The 16,511-nt window shown below is 46.5% G+C and overlaps 1 protein-coding gene across 1 annotated transcript in view; it reads left to right on the top strand.

The window, feature by feature from the left end:
* ptk7b (protein tyrosine kinase 7b) overlaps nucleotides 1–16,511 on the top strand; it is a 202,039-nt gene that overhangs the window by 173,822 nt on the left and 11,706 nt on the right. The window contains exons 7-13 of the mRNA XM_020481357.2: nucleotides 3,092–3,358; nucleotides 3,567–3,703; nucleotides 3,940–4,075; nucleotides 4,463–4,582; nucleotides 6,329–6,478; nucleotides 7,985–8,129; nucleotides 15,651–15,778. Coding sequence (XP_020336946.1) covers nucleotides 3,092–3,358; nucleotides 3,567–3,703; nucleotides 3,940–4,075; nucleotides 4,463–4,582; nucleotides 6,329–6,478; nucleotides 7,985–8,129; nucleotides 15,651–15,778 — 1,083 coding nt within the window. The remainder of the gene's footprint in view (nucleotides 1–3,091; nucleotides 3,359–3,566; nucleotides 3,704–3,939; nucleotides 4,076–4,462; nucleotides 4,583–6,328; nucleotides 6,479–7,984; nucleotides 8,130–15,650; nucleotides 15,779–16,511) is intronic.

Below are 16,511 nucleotides of genomic sequence, written 5' to 3'. Positions count from 1 at the left end.
TGAGAACTTGTGGTCAATCCTCAAGAGGCGGGTGGACAAACAAAACCCCTCAAATTCTGACAAACTCCAAGCATTGATTATGCAAGAATGGGCTGCTATCAGTCAGGATGTGGCCCATAAGTTAATTGAGAGCATGCCAGGGCGGATTGCATAGGTCTTGAAAAAGAAGGGTCAACACTGCAAATATTGACTCTTTGCATCAATTTCATGTAATTGTCAATAAAAGCCTTTGACACTTATGAAATACTTGTAATTATAGTAACATCTGACAAAAATATCTAAAGACACTGAGGCAGCCGACTTTGTGAAATTAATATTTGTCATTCTCAAAGCTTTTGGCCATGACTGTATACAGTCAGACGTTCATAGACCTGGGTTCAAATGCTATTTTAATGCTACTTTAGCTGAGCTTAATTGAGCTTGCCTGGAGCAATACAACCAATAGGATATTAGCAAAAATGCAGACCACACACATCTGGCACTCCAGGCAGTCTAAAGCAAATGCTCAAAGTATATGGAAGATAGTATATGAAAGTAGTATTTCAAAACTGTAACGTCTTCTTCCGTCTTCTTCTTCTCAAACACGTAGATCCCCTGAACGCATCTCACTTTCCAGCTCACACTCTCAAACACATAGATCCCCTGAACGCATCTCATTTTCCAGCTCACACTCTCAAACACATAGATCCCCTGAACGCAGCTCACTCTCCAGATCCCAATCACCTGAATTCTGATCACTTGTTCACACACCTATATGTCATTATCACACACTATTTAGTTCAGTTCTTTGCACCCCATCAATGTGAGGTATTGTTTGTTTTGTGACACATTCTTTTCGCAGCGCTGCGTTTCCCCATAATTTAAACTCCCGCATATGATCGTTTTTGCCTGCCTCATCATCGACGTCTTTTGCCTATTCCCTGCCTGTACCTCGGATTTCCTGTTATCAACCTATTGCCTGATCTCCCAGATGACGTTACTAGCCTTTTCCCCTGCCTGTACTGTTGCCTTTTTAGACCCCCTGTGTATGACCTTCTGCTTGCCCCTGGACCCAGCTACCTGCCTCCTCCTGTGGTCCTTCACAATAAACACCTGCTGCGCCCTGTGCTTGAAACCCGCTCTGTCTCCCATCGTGTTCATTACAAATACAATTCAGGATTTGTCCTCTAATTGCTGTTCCCTTGCTGTACAGTGCATTCAGAAAGTATTCAGACCCCTTGACTTTTTCTACATTTTGTTACGTTACAGCCTTATTCTAAAATTGATTATAGTTTATTTTTCTCATCAATCTACACACAATACCACATAATGACAAAGCAAAAACAGGTTTTTGAATTTTACCTGTTTTTTTGTGTGTTTCTTTTTACTGAAATATTTCATTTACATAAGTATTGAAACCCTTTACTCAGTACTTTGTTGAAGCACCTTTGGCAGGGATTACAGCCGTAAATCTTCTTGGGTATGACGCCACAAGCTTGGCACACCTGTATTTGGGGAGTTTCTCCCATTCTTCTCTGCATATCCTCTCAAGCTCTGTCAGGTTGGATGGGGAGCATTGCTGCACAGCTATTTTCAGGTCTTTCCAGAGATGTTTTATCAGGTTCAAGTCTGGGCTCTGGCTGGGCCACTCAAGGACATTCAGAGACTTGTCCCGAAGCCACTCCTGCATTGTCTTGGCTGTGTGCTTAGGGTCGTTGTCCTGTTGGAAGGTCAACCTTTGCCCCAGTCTGAGGTCCTGAGCGCTCTGGAGCAGGTTTTCGTCAAGGAACACTATGTACTTTGCTCTGTTGATCTTTCACTTGATCCTGACTAGTCTCCCAGTCCCTGCCACTGAAAAACATCCCCATAGTATGATGATACCACTACCATGCTTCACCGTAGGGATGGTGCCAGGTTTCCTCCAGATGTGACGCTTGACATTCAGGCCAGAGTTCAATCTTGGTTTCATCAGACCAGAGAATCTTGTTTCTCATGGTCTGAAAGTCCTTTAGGTGCCTTTGGAAAACTCCAAGTGGGCTGACTTTTACTGAGGAGTGGCTTCTGTCTGGCCACTCTACCATAAAGCCCTGATTGGTAGAGTGCTGCAGAGATGGCTGTCCTTCTGGAAGTTTCTCCCATCCTCACAGAGGAGCTCTGTCAGAGTGACCATCAGGTTCTTCTCCCCCGATTGTTCAGTTTGGCCAGCCGGCCAGCTTTAGGAAGAGTTGTGGTGGTTCCAAACTTCTTCCATTTAAGAATGATGGAGGCCACTGTGTTCTTGGAGACCTTTAATGCTGCAGAAATATTTGGGTACCCTTCCCCAGATCTGTGCCTCGACACAATCCTGTCTCGATCTCATGACTTGGTTTTTGCTCTGACATGCGCTGTCAGCTGTGGGATCTTTTGTAGACAGGTGTGTTTCTTTCCAAATCATGTCCAATCAATTTAATTTACCACAGCTGGACTCCAATCAAGTTGTAGAAACATCTCAAGGATGATCAATGGAAACATGAATCACCTGAGCTCAATTTTGAGTCTCAAAGCAAAGGGTCCCAATACTTATGGAAATAAGGTATTTCTGTTTTCAATTTTTTATACATTTGCTAAAATTTCTGAACCTGTTTTCACTTTTTGTGTGTAGATTGAGGGGGGGGAAATGATTTAATAAATTTTTGAATAATGCTGTAATGTAACAAAATGTGGAATAATGCAAGGGGTCTGAATACTTTCAGTAGTTGTTTCTTAAAAAGGAAATAATGACTTTTCGGCGTCCCTGAATAGCATTTCAGACTGAAGACAAGTATGCTAATGCCTCTGAAATTCAAATTCGAAAAAATGCTTCATTGGCATGAAACACATTTTGATTATTATCTCCTGAGACTACAGTAGTTTACATGTAAATCAATTTGAGCATTAAAATAATGCCACATACTCTCTTTCTCAATGTCTCTCTATCTCTTCCTCTCACTGCCACTCTCCCACCCCCTCACACTCCCACTTTCTGCCCCCTCCCCTCTCTCTCTCTCTCTCTCTCTCTCTCTCTCTCTCTCTCTCTCTCTCCCTCTCTCTCTCTTCCTGTTTCTCTCTCTCTTTCCCTCTCTCCCTATTACAGAGATTGAGGATATGTCCCCCAGACAGTCCCGGGTCTTCACAGCAGACACCATGCAGCGTGTGTCCTGTACGGCCCCGCGTGGAAAGCCCCAGCCTGAGGTGTGGTGGGAGCGGGAAGGGGTGCGGGTCCCCACGGAGGGACGGGTGTACCAGGAAGGCAGTGAACTGGTCTTCAGCCCCACCGAGCAGGGCGACTCAGGCTCCTACACCTGCGTGGCCCAAAACAAGGCGGGCCGCAAGACCCAGGAGCTGACCTTCACAGTGGCCAGTGAGTCAGGCCACCATCTTCTGACCTATTACATCATGGCTAGGGCCAGCAGTGTGTCCTGACCATGCAAAACTCTGGTCCCTATTATAGGATTGTGCTTTAGTCGTTACTTGTCCATTCTGTTCCTAAGCAAGGGGTCCATTTGGGATTCAACATGATTGACTCTGGCTACTACAGTAATAATTATTCATTTGTGTGTGTGATTCAGCTGCCCCAGTGTGGGTAACCAAGCCCCAGGACAGCTACCTGGAGGAGGGAAGACCAGGCTACCTCCATTGCCACGCTCAGGCTACCCCTGAGCCTGAGGTCACGTGGCACCGAAACAGCATTATGGTCATGCCTGAGGTCAGTATCTCTCTCTTTCTCTTTCTATCATACACAGACACATGCACGTATGCACACACACACACACACACACACACACACACACACACACACACACACACACACACACACACACACACACACACACACACACACACACACACACAGGCAGGCAGGCGTGCACACACACATAAAAAAAACGGTATCTAGGCCATTCCTCTCCATTCTCTTACCCTTCTCCCTCTCTTCTTTATCAGGACCCACGCTTTACAGTGTTCCCCAATGGTACTCTGCGCATCAATAATGTGGAAGTGTATGATGGTCAGATGTATGCCTGTGTGAGCAGGACACAGGGAGGCAAGCTGTCTGGAAATGCCAGAGTCTATGTACTGGGTGAGCTGGAACTACATGATGTGCGTGTGTGCGTGCGTGCGTGCATGGGAGAGAGCATGTGTGTGAACGTGATCAGCCAGTTTAATTCAGTTTAACCTTAGATGTTCCCCTGGTGCTGCTGTTCTAGAGTTGTTAACATGGGTTGTCTAATTCCTGACTTGCTTTGTCTACCTCGTCTTTGTTTTGCTGATCTAAGATCCTGATACCCTTGTGATTCTTCATTCAGCCATGTGAACGTGTATGCTTGCATCTGCATGTTCTTAAATGTGTCTGAACATGCTGTAAATAGCTTTGTATAGTGTACCATGGGGTGTACCTGGGACCAGGCTACTCTCTCTTAGCTGTGTGGGTCATGGTGTGTTTGACCTTTTTACCTGTGTGTTCCAGAGAAACTGAAGTTCACCCCTACGCCCCAGCCATCTCAGTGCCTGGAGCTGGACAAGGAGGTCAACATCCAGTGTTCTGCCACGGGCAGAGAGACCCCCACCATCAAATGGACCAAAGCAGGTGAGTGCAGGGTGGTCCTACTCAGTGCTAGACCACAATATCCTAGATGCCATTTCCTGCCATTGTGCCCTTGGGAAAAGCGTGTTTCCAGCGGTTGGGATAAAGCCATTATCACATGGTGACATGTGACAATAGACAATAAAATCTTCTTATAACATCAGATTATGGATAATGTTAGAATACGGAATCATTTCAGAAGGAATGCATTGTAGATAGAATCAGATGAATGAAAAGTGAAGACAAGATTACATATGATAATTTCCCACCATTTGCATTGCCTATGTTAGAGGAGATTACTTCATCGATTTAGGGTTTGTCCTATTGTGATTATGTACCCAAAAAACGTTGTGAAATACAATGCACACCTATTGGTTATAGGCCTACATTATTGGCTGCATAGAAGCAGTCTACCGTCTTCAGAACTGGATAATAATAGCTTTATTTGCCTCATAAAATAATGTAAAAATGCTATTGTTTGTTCTATCTCTTATAAAGCTGTGATTGAGAACAGCCTATTCCCAGGCTTAGGCTACAGACTTTCATTCTTGTTCTTTGTTAATTTAAAGCCACAACTTCGTAGGCTAGAATATTTGGGAAATAAACTACTCTGCCCTACAAACGCAAAACGGCGCAACTACGAATTTGGTCAAAGTCTTTGATCTGTTGGAATGGGCAGGTATATTATCTGATTAATGTGGTATTTGGTTTCCTGGCACAAGAACGATCCACTTGATCAGAATATATCATTGAGTATCAGAAATTGCTGCCTGTCTAGACAGAAAAATACTTTGAAGTCAGATTTTGCCGTAAGAAAAGTTATGTAATTACTGTGTTTTGCCTTTGTAGGTCAGTTTACTGTTCATGACTTTAACTTGTATTATAGGCCTAGAAGAAGCATAGGTTATTGGCCATTTGGTTTTCATCCTGTCATGCAAGGACTTTCCCTCTCTCACATTATTATTCCTCTGGCTACCTTGCCTTTTTAGGCTATTCAAATACATTTTTGAGATGGAACTCTGTTACATTCATTGTTTGATTAGGATGCATAAAGGATGCATATTCATAACCTATTGAATGGAGAGAGAAAACAATATAGTTAAAAAAAAAAAATTGAACAGATACAACACAAGTTAAGGAGTGTCCATTATTATTGATTTTTTATCTATACGTTTATGATATAGCCTGATGCCCATGAATCCGACAGAGAGAGAGAGAAATAATATTTTCTGACTGAACATTTTTGTGCTGCTTTGGTGGAATTCTCCTCTCTGTCTGGCCTACATTCCTCTCTTGCATTCTGCAGGCTATATAACTTATTTATTGAAATAGGTTATAGCAAATAGGAATAGATTAGTCGGAATGTCACTTGTGTGCCGTGCGCTGCGAGTCGCAGTTTTTTACTGTGCAGCGCCAGTATAGCTCAAATAGGCTAAACCATCGTCTGTCACGTCAATTAGTCGTCACCGTCGACGATGGCGGTCAATAATTGTCGATAGACGATGGTATATCGTCCAAGCCTACGTCCATTACACTCATAACCTTTTCACAGTACTGAGCCAAGCTGTCCTGCACTGGCCTGGTTACACATCCACCACAGTTGCACTGGATAGGACCATATTAAAGGAACATGTCCAACCAAGTATGTATCGGGACAGCGCGATAGTGGGTAAAGGGTACCACAGTACTGTAGTTTCTCAGCCCCTCCCCCCATTGAGCTCCTCTCTGACACTATGTCGCCCCGTACAGATGGTGGAGAGCTGCTTCCTCATGTGGAGATGAGGAATAGCCAGCTCCACTTCACCAAAGTGACGCGCAGCGACGCAGGAAACTACACCTGTATCGCCTCCAACAGCCTACAGGGGGAGATCAGAGCCATGGTCGGCCTCACTGTGGCAGGTAAGGCGCGTGTGTTCTTGTGCGTGTGTGCGTTTGAGTGTGTGTGCCTTTGAGTGTGTGTGCCTTTGAGTGTGTGTGCATTTGAGTGTGTGTGCATTTGAGTGTGTGTGTGTGTCTGTGCGCAGCGTGTATGTGTTTGATTAACTGTAGTTCACTTTGTATTTTCCTTTGCAAAAGCGAAAGAGACTGTGCATAGCAGTGTGTCTAGAGGAGATTCAGGTGCTGGTTCAAATCAAAATCAAATTTGATTGGTCACTTACACATATTTTGCAGATTGTGGGTTGTTGCGGGTGTAATGCTTCTGTTCCTAGCTCCAACAGTGTAGTAGTATCTTACAATACACAACAATACACACAAATCTAAAAGTCAAATAATGGAATTAAGAAATATATAAATATTATATTGAGGAATGTCGGAGTGGCATTGACTAAAATACAGTACAATAGAAGACAGTATTAACATATGAGATGAGTAAAGCAGTATGTAAACATTTTTGAAACATTATTAAAGTGACTAGTGTTCCATTATTGAAGTGGCCAGTAATTCCAAGTCTATGTATGTAGGGCAGCAGCCTCTAAGGTGCAGGGTTGTGTAGCCGGGTGGAAGCCGGCTAGTGATGGCTATTTAACTGGTTTGGGCTGGGGCAACTAATTGACGACTGACCTTGACTTCAATTAAATAAAACATGCGCATTGCAATAAAAAATGAAAAAAGTCACGGACATTTGTCTACTGGTGTGCGTTTTTTACACTAGTGTTAGGTTTGTATTTTCCTTACCGTCCTCATAACGGCAATCCTTTGGGATCACTGTTTGTCTCTTCTCTTAGTTGATGCACTGTTTATAATCAGCTTTCCAATGACCATTGTCGATGTGGTTGTATCTTTCATTCATCCATGCACTAGAAGGCCATCTGGCTGCCATGTAATGATCTCCATTAGGTGTTGAAGAAACTTGTGGTTGACACAAAGAAAGCCCACCACAATGTAGAACTAGCTGTTCGATATGGACAAAAAGTCCCACATTGTTATAAATTGCCTGAATTGATGCGATAACGATAAATAGAACGATACGTTTATAACATTAATGTGCACCACAGATTTTTTTATTTATCATCCTTTAAACTACTACTACTAGTTTGAAGGTAGTAGCCATCAATTGTCCCCTTAACAATCACCCATATCAGCAAAAGTATTTAGTTTTGAACGTAACATTTCTCTAGTATAGGCTACCTATCACAATGAATGATATCAGCAAAATGCCCGCGATAAGTTATCTGTATGGTCGGTCTCGATCATTTTCGGGTTTATTGTCCCAGCTTTACAACACTGTCACCCCAGTGAGTCTATAGGAAATCAGTATCCTGGGCTTTGTTTAGAGATGGAGTGTGGTATATTAACCGTGGTGTGTGTGTGTGTGTGTGTGTGTGTGTGTGTGTGTGTGTGTGTGTGTGTGTGTGTGTGTGTGTGTGTGTGTGTGTGTGTGTGTGTGTGTGTGTGTGTGTGTAGTGTATATCCGCTTTAAGCTGGAGCCAGAGAACACCACAGTGTACCAGGGCCACACAGCCATCCTACACTGCCAGGCCACAGCAGACCCTGAGCCCCGCGTCCAGTGGATGGTCAAGGATAAGGTGCTGGACACCAGCAGGAGAAGGTAAAGGCTTTACCCACAGAGACGATAATAACACACACACAACAACATTGTCTTCCTTTGTGGTGCTCTGGAATTTAAAAAAGCACTGGATTGTAATTGACACAAGTTGTAACATAACATACACCACTGTTCAAAAGTTTGGGGTCACTTAGAAATGTCCTTGTTTTTGAAAGAAAAGCGACAAAAAACATTTGTCCATTAAAATAACATCAAATTGATCAGAAATACAGTAAATGACTATCGTAGCTGGAAATGGCTGATTTTTTATGGAATATCTACATAGGTGTACAGAGGCCCATTATCAGCAACCATCACTCCTGTGTTCCAATGGCACATTGTGTTAGCTAATCCAGGTTTATCATTTTAAAAGGCTAATTGATCATTACAAAACACTTTTGCAATTATGTTAGCACAGCTGAAAACTGTTGTGCTGTTTAAAGAAACAATAAACCTGGCCTTCTTTAGACTAGTTGAGTATCTGGAGTATCAGCATTTGTGGGATCGATTATAGGCGCAAAATGGCCAGAAACAAAGAACTTTCTTCTGAAACTCGTCAAGTCTATTCTTTTTCTGAGAAATGAAGGCTATTCCATGCGAGAAATTGCCAAGAAACTGAAGATCTCATGCAACGCTATGTACAGTCATGGCTAAAAGTTTTGAGAATGACACACATATTAATTTTCACAGTCTGCTGCCTCAGTTTGTATGATGGCAATTTGCATACACTCTAGAATGTTATGAAGAGTGATCAGATGAATTGCAGTTCATTGTAAAGTCCCTCTTTGCCATGCAAATGAACTGAATCCCCAAAAACATTTCCACTGCATTTCAGCCCTGCCACAAAAGGATCAGCTGACATCTTGTCAGCGATTCTCTTGTTAACACAGGTGTGAGTGTTGATGAGGACAAGGCTGGAGATCACTCTGTCATGCTGATTGAGTTTGAATAACAGACTGGAAGCTTCAAAAGGAGGGTGGTGCTTGGAATCATTGTTCTTCCTCTGTCATCCATGGTTACCTGCAAGGAAACACGTGCCGTCATCATTGCTTTGCACAAAAAGGGCTTCCCGGGCAAGGATATTGCTGCCAGTAAGATTGCACCTAAATCAACCATTTATCGGATCATCAAGAACTTCAAGGAGAGCGCTTCAACTGTTGTGAAGAAGGCTTCAGGGCGCCCAAGAAAGTTCAGCAAGCTCTAGGACCGTCTCCTAAAGTTGATTCAGCTGCGGGATCGGGGCACCACCAGTACAGAGCTTGCTCAGGAATGGCAGCAGGCTGGTGTGAGTGCATCTGCACGCACAGTGAGGCAAAGAATTTTGGAGGATGGCCTGGTGTCAAGAAGGGCAGCAAAGAAGACACTTCTCTCTAGGAAAAACATAAGGGACAGACTGATATTCTGCAAAAGGTACAGGGATTGGACTGCTGAGGACTGGGGTAAAGTCATTTTCTCTGATGTATCCAATTTCCGATTGTTTGGGGCATCCGGAAAAAAGCTTGTCCAGAGAAGACACGGGTGAGCACTATCATCAGTCCTGTGTCATGCCAACAGTAAAGCATCCTGAGACCATTCATGTGTGGGGTTGCTTCTCAGCCAAGGGAGTGGGCTCACTCACAATTTTTCCTAAGAACACAACCATGAATATAGAATGGTAGCAACACATCCTCCGAGAGCAACTTCTTCCATCCATCCAGGAACAGTTTGGTGACGAACAATGCCTTTTCCAGCATGATGGAGCACCTTGCCATAAGGCAAAAGTGATAACTAAGTGGCTCGGGGAACAAAACATCCATATTTTGGGTCCATGGCCAGGAAACTCCCCAGACCTTAATGTGACAATACAGAGGCGGATGCAAGATGCAAGCAACGATGGTTTAATGAATACAGTTTACAGCAGCAACAGGACAGACAGACTGTACTCAGACGGAACCCGACCCAGGGACTAGGGCGCGTCTTCTGATGATAGCGTGCTGAGAAATCCAGGGGAGTTTGTCCGGATGGGTAGGAGGGAGCACAGCAGATAATCCACACAAGGGCGGTGAGAGATGAGCACGGACACACGACACAAACTCAGAGAAGTAACAACGATCTGACAACAAGAAACACTGGTTACAGAACATATAAAGGGAAGATAAGTGATTCCAGCTGGCACAGACAATCAGGCCGAGATTGGGAACCACGCCCACACAAACACGAGAGAGAGAGAGAGAGAGAGAGAGAGAGAGAGAGAGAGAGAGAGAGAGAGAGAGAAAGAGAGAGAGGGAGGCAGTGGATTCATGAACCGTGACAATACCCCCCCCCCTAGGAACGCCTCTTGGCGTTCCCAGGCGAATTTACCTGTCGATTGAAATCATCGATAAGGGAGTGATCCAGAATGTCCCTAGCAGGTACCCAACTTCTCTCCTCCGGGCCGTAACCCTCCCAGTCCACCAGGTACTGGAATCCGCGTCCCCTCCTTCTAGAGTCCAAAATAAGATTGACAGAAAAGGTGGGTTCCCCATCAACAAGTCGTGGCGGCGGGGGAACCGGGACCGGCGGGTTAATGCGTGCCTGAAATACAGGTTTTATTTTAGACACATGAAAGGTAGGATGAATTCTCCTATACGCCGGAGGAAGCTTGAGCCGGACCGCCACCGGACTAATGATCCTGGTGACTTTGAACGGGCCGATAAATTTGGGGGCAAGCTTGTTCGAAACGGATCGGGGTGGAATGTTCTTAGTAGAAAGCCACACTCTTTGGCCAACGACGTATACCGGAGGCTTCGACCGGTGGCGATCGGCCTTAGCCTTGGTGCGCGCCCCCACCCGGAGAAGAGTCTCACGGGCTCTGCTCCATGCGTGACGGCACCTCTGGATGAAAGCGTGAGCGGAGGGAACAGTGACCTCGGACTCCGTACTGGGAAAGATAGGTGGCTGGTAACCTAAACTACACTCAAACGGAGAGAGACCCGTGGCTGCCACTGGCAACGAATTGTGAGCGTACTCAACCATAGAGAGTTGTTGACTCCAGGAAGAGGGATTCTTAGAAACCAAACATCGCAACACTCTCTCCAAATCTTGGTTGGCCCTCTCCGTTTGACCGTTGCTCTGGGGATGAAACCCTGAAGACAGGCTGACACTCGCTCCCAGTAACCTACAAAACTCTTGCCAAAACTTGGACACAAATTGGGGCCCCCCAGGCCATGTAAGCGAAAGACGTGATCCACGACAGTTACCGCTGTCTCCTTGGCAGATGGTAATTTAGGCAAGGGAATAAAATGAGCCGCCTTCGAGAACCGGTCCACCACGGTCAAAACAACCGTCTTGCCCTGGGAGGGCGGGAGGGCGGTAACAAAATCTAGCGCGATGTGGGACCAGGGTCTCGAAGGGACCGACAGCGGTTGGAGTAACCCATCTGGGGGTCGATTAGAAGTCTTCCCAGTGGCACAAACCGAGCAAGCCAAGACAAAACTGTGAATGTCACGAGCCATCAGTGGCCACCAAAAGCGTTGCTTAACCAAAAAGCTAGTGCGGCTGACTCCTGGATGACACGCTACGTTGGAGCAATGCCCCCACCGAATAACATCGGACCGACACCCCTCTGGCACAAACAACCAATTAGGCGGGCAACCGGACGGAGGCGTTACTCCTTCTAAGGCCGTTTTGACCCTCGATTCAACCTCCCATGTGAGTGGGGAGACCACTAGGGTCCCGGGTAGGATGCACTCGGGAGTGGATGGGCGTTCGGAATGGTCAAAAATGCGAGAAAGGGAATCGGGTTTGACATTCTTGGAACCCGGGCGATACGAGAGAGAGAAGTCAAAACGTCCGAAAAAGAGTGCCCACCGCGCCTGCCTGGAGTTGAGTCGCTTGGCGGTTCTGATATATTCTAAATTCTTGTGATCGGTCCAAACTATAAAAGGTACCCCCGAACCCTCTAACCAATGGCGCCACTCCTCCAGTGCTAACTTCACTGCCAACAACTCTCTGTTGCCAATGTCGTAGTTGCGTTCCGCAGGTGATAACCGATGGGAAAGGAACGCGCAAGGGTGCATCTTGTCGTCAGAAGAGGAACGTTGGGAAAGTACCGCACCTACCCCCACCTCTGAAGCGTCCACCTCCACCACGAACTGACGCGAGGGATCGGGTGCTATGAGGATGGGAGCCGAAACAAAGCGGCTCTTGAGTTTGGTGAATGCAGCCTCGGCTGTATCGGACCACCTGAACATCACTCTGGGGGAGGTTAAGGCGGTAAGAGGAGCGACTATCTGGCTAAAGTTGCGAACGAAACGCCGGTAGAAATTGGCGAATCCCAGAAACCTCTGTAGGGCCTTACGGGAATCTGGGCTTGGCCAATCCACCACAGCCTTAACCTTGTCAGGATCCATGCGAATACCTTCAGTCGAGACGATGTAACCTAGGAATGGAACGGATTGTGCATGAAAAATGCATTTCTCCGCCTTGACAAAAAGTCCATTCTCCAACAACCTCTGAAGCACTCGTCTGACGTGCTGAACGTGTTCCTGGAGAGAAGAAGAAAAAATCTGTATGTCATCCAGGTAAACATATATGAACTGATCAATCATGTCTCTCAGCACGTCATTGACGAGTGCCTGGAAAACCGCTGGGGAGTTGGATAGCCCAAAAGGCATGACCAAATATTCGAAGTGCCCTCTGGGGGTGTTAAACGCGGTCTTCCATTCGTCCCCCCCCCTTATGCGAACCAAATGATATGCATTCCGTAAATCCAACTTAGTGAACACGGATGCTCCCTGTAACCTTTCAAAGGCTGAGGACATCAACGGTAAGGGATAGGTATTCTTCACTGTGATGTTATTCAACCCACGGTAATCAATGCAAGGACGCAGAGAACCGTCCTTCTTCCCCACAAAGAAGAACCCCGCCCCCGCTGGAGAAGAGGAAGGACGAATGAATCCAGATGCCAGAGAATCAGAGATGTATCTCTCCATAGCCTCCCTCTCAGGAACAGAGAGTGAATATAACTTGCCTTTAGGCGGAGACTCACCTGGCAATAATTCTATTGCACAGTCATAGGGACGATGCGGAGGAAGAGAAGCAGCACGGGACTTACTGAACACCTCCTTCAGGTCGAGGTATTCAACGGGCACGTTAGACAAATCCACTGCCTCCTCTAGAAACACAGAATCAGACACAGACGAACAAGCAGACACCAAACAGGACTCAAGGCACTTGTTACTCCACATGGATATAGAGTTATGACCCCAGTCAACTCTGGGGTTGTGTTGGGTGAGCCAAGGGTGGCCGAGAACTAATGGTGCAAGGGGTGAGTCCATGAGTAGAAATGATAGTGTCTCAGTGTGATTGCCAGAAGTGATGAGTGTGATAGGTTCAGTGGTGTGAGAAATGTTGGGGAGTTCTTGACCATTGAGAGCGTTGACGGATATCTTGTGCGAGAGTGAGGTGATAGGAATCTGGAGTTTGTGAGCGAGCTTGAAGTCCATGAAATTACCCTCTGCTCCTGAGTCCAGTAAGGCTTGGGTGTCGTGCGTGTGGGTGGCCCATCTTAGTCTTACCGGGAGGAGAGTAGATGATGAGGTCTTCTCTGTGGTGACACCACCCGATAGTAGCCTCATGCTTACTACCGGGCCTGATCTTTTACCGGGCAGGAGTGGATAAAGTGGCCCGCTCTACCACAGTAGAGACAGAGTCCTTGGGATCTCCGCCTCTCCCTCTCTTCCCGGGAGAGGCGAGCTCTCCCCAGCTGCATGGGTTCGTGAGCGGAGGCTGAACTGGCCGTGTTCCCGCCGCTGGCCTGCCAGCCCTCCGTGTCGTTATACGGTCTGTTAGGGCATGCTCGGCGGCCAATACGACTCAGACGAGCGTCGACCCTCAAGGCTAGTTCCACTAGTCCATTTAAATTCCTGGGAAGGTCCAGAACATAAATCTCCTTCTGGATCCGGTCCTCCAGCCCATGCAGGAACATGTCCCACTGCGCCTCCTCGTTCCACTGACACTCTGCGGCCAGAGTGCGGAATTGGATGGAGTATTCCGATACTGAACGGTCTCCTTGGCGAAGGTCAGCGAGTAGTCTGGCCGCCTCCCTACCCGCCACGGCCCGATCGAAGACCCTTCTCATCTCCTCGGAGAGGGTCTGGAAAGAGGTGCTGCATGGGTCCTGGTTCGCCCACACCGCCGTTCCCCAAAGAGCCGCTTTGCCTGATAGCAGTGTGAGTACGAATGCTACCTTAGACTGTTCACGGTTGAAGGTCCGTGGCTGCAACGAGAATTGCATGGAACATCTCGTAAGAAAAGCTCTGCAATAGTCAGGATCACCTGAATAACCCTCTGGTGTCGGTAGCCGTGGCTCTAGCTGGGAATCCGGCTCTGGCGGGGCGGGTTGAACTGCCGGTGTAGGTGGCGCAGCGAGACCCCTCAGATGTCGTAATTGTTGGGTCAGCTGGGATACCTGCGTCACAAGGGCTTGTACTGCCCGACCTGTGCTGGAGATGTTCTCCTCTTGTTGATCCATTCTCGTGATACTGCGGGAAATGAATTCGGTCAGACTCGTTGAACTCGCTGCATCCATGGTCTGGTCAGATCGTTCTGTGACAATACAGAGGCGGATGCAAGATGCAAGCAACGATGGTTTAATGAATACAGTTTACAGCAGCAACAGGACAGACAGACTGTACTCAGACGGAACCCGACCCAGGGACTAGGGCGCGTCTTCTGATGATAGCGTGCTGAGAAATCCAGGGGAGTTTGTCCGGATGGGTAGGAGGGAGCACAGCAGATAATCCACACAAGGGCGGTGAGAGATGAGCACGGACACACGACACAAACTCAGAGAAGTAACAACGATCTGACAACAAGAAACACTGGTTACAGAACATATAAAGGGAAGATAAGTGATTCCAGCTGGCACAGACAATCAGGCCGAGATTGGGAACCACGCCCACACAAACACGAGAGAGAGAGAGAGAGAGAGAGAGAGAGAGAGAGAGAGAAAGAGAGAGAGGGAGGCAGTGGATTCATGAACCGTGACACTTAATCCCATTGAGAACTTGTGGTCAATCCTCAAGAGGCGGGTGGACAAACAAAAACCCACAAATTCTGACAAACTCCAAGCATTGATTATGCAAGAATGGGCTGCCATCAGTCATGATGTGGCCCAGAAGATAATTGACATCATGCCAGGGCGGATTGCAGAGGTCTTGAAAAAGAAGGGGCAACACTTTGCTTCAACTTCATGTAATTGTCAATAAAAGCCTTTGACACTTATGATATGCTTGTAATTATACTTCAGTATTCCATAGTAATATCTGACAAAAATATCTAAAGACACTGAAGCAACAAAGTTTGTGGAAATTAATATTCGCGTCATTCTCAGAACTTTTGGCCACGACTGTACTACTCCCTTCACAGAACAGCACAAACTGGCCCTGACCAGAATAGAAAGAGGAGTGGGAGGCCCCGGTGTACAACTGAGCAAGAGGACAAGTCTCACTCTCTCTCTTTCTACCCCCTCTTGCACTTTCTCTCTCTCTCTTTCTCTCTCAGGTTCCAGTTAATGGTCAATGGCTCTCTGGTGATAACAGATGTCACCACGGACGACACAGGCAAATACACCTGCATTGCCGGAAACAGCTGCAGCATCAGTGACCGTGTGGCACAGCTCTACGTAGTGGGTAAGTCTCTCTCTCTCATACAGATGCACACACATACGCACAAAAGGATGCCACCCCCACCATGTTACTGTGTGTGCGTGTGTGTAGCAATCACGAGGACTGGATGAGGACTGTAATTAACCACTCAGCCATCTGAGCATTCTAATAACCTGTCTCACCAGAGTCATCGGTGAAGTGACAGGGACAGACCTTAGATTGAATCAACCCTCTCTCACATCCACTGTGGCTCCTCCTTGTGCTTGGGCTTGTAGTTTAAAATAGGATGTTCAGGGTTTTGTATTATTCAAACCTCTCCCTGTGAGGGGTTAAGGGAGGCAGACCGTTTAGTTCGCAGAAGTAGTTAATTGTAGGACAGAGGAATTCATTCAGTGCTTTGTTCCAGTTTCTAAGGCTCTGATTAGAAAAGGATGATGTGAGTGTGACATTTTTGGATGTTTTTTTCTGTGCCAGTTTCCTTAACAAAAACATTAAAGAAAAGAAAGCTTGGAACTGACAGCTTGGAACTGTAGCCTTTTACACTCGTACTGTACCCGTATATGGATTGAAATTTGAATTTAGGCACTGATAAGCTCCTAAATTGGAACGCAGTGGCTGTACAGTAACATGCTATAAATTGCGTCAGAGCTCAGGCTCTGCGCTTTACAGAGCTGTATGGGTTTTGACTGACAGCTGTTCTGAACTTGAGCACCGCACGCGACAAGGAGCTGCCCCCATCCCTCCCACTAACTGGGAA

This window comes from Oncorhynchus kisutch, linkage group LG4 (genome assembly GCF_002021735.2).
Source record: "Oncorhynchus kisutch isolate 150728-3 linkage group LG4, Okis_V2, whole genome shotgun sequence".
In the NCBI taxonomy this organism is placed as follows: Eukaryota; Metazoa; Chordata; class Actinopteri; order Salmoniformes; family Salmonidae; genus Oncorhynchus; species Oncorhynchus kisutch.
This window is presented reverse-complemented; position numbering and strand designations above follow the sequence as displayed.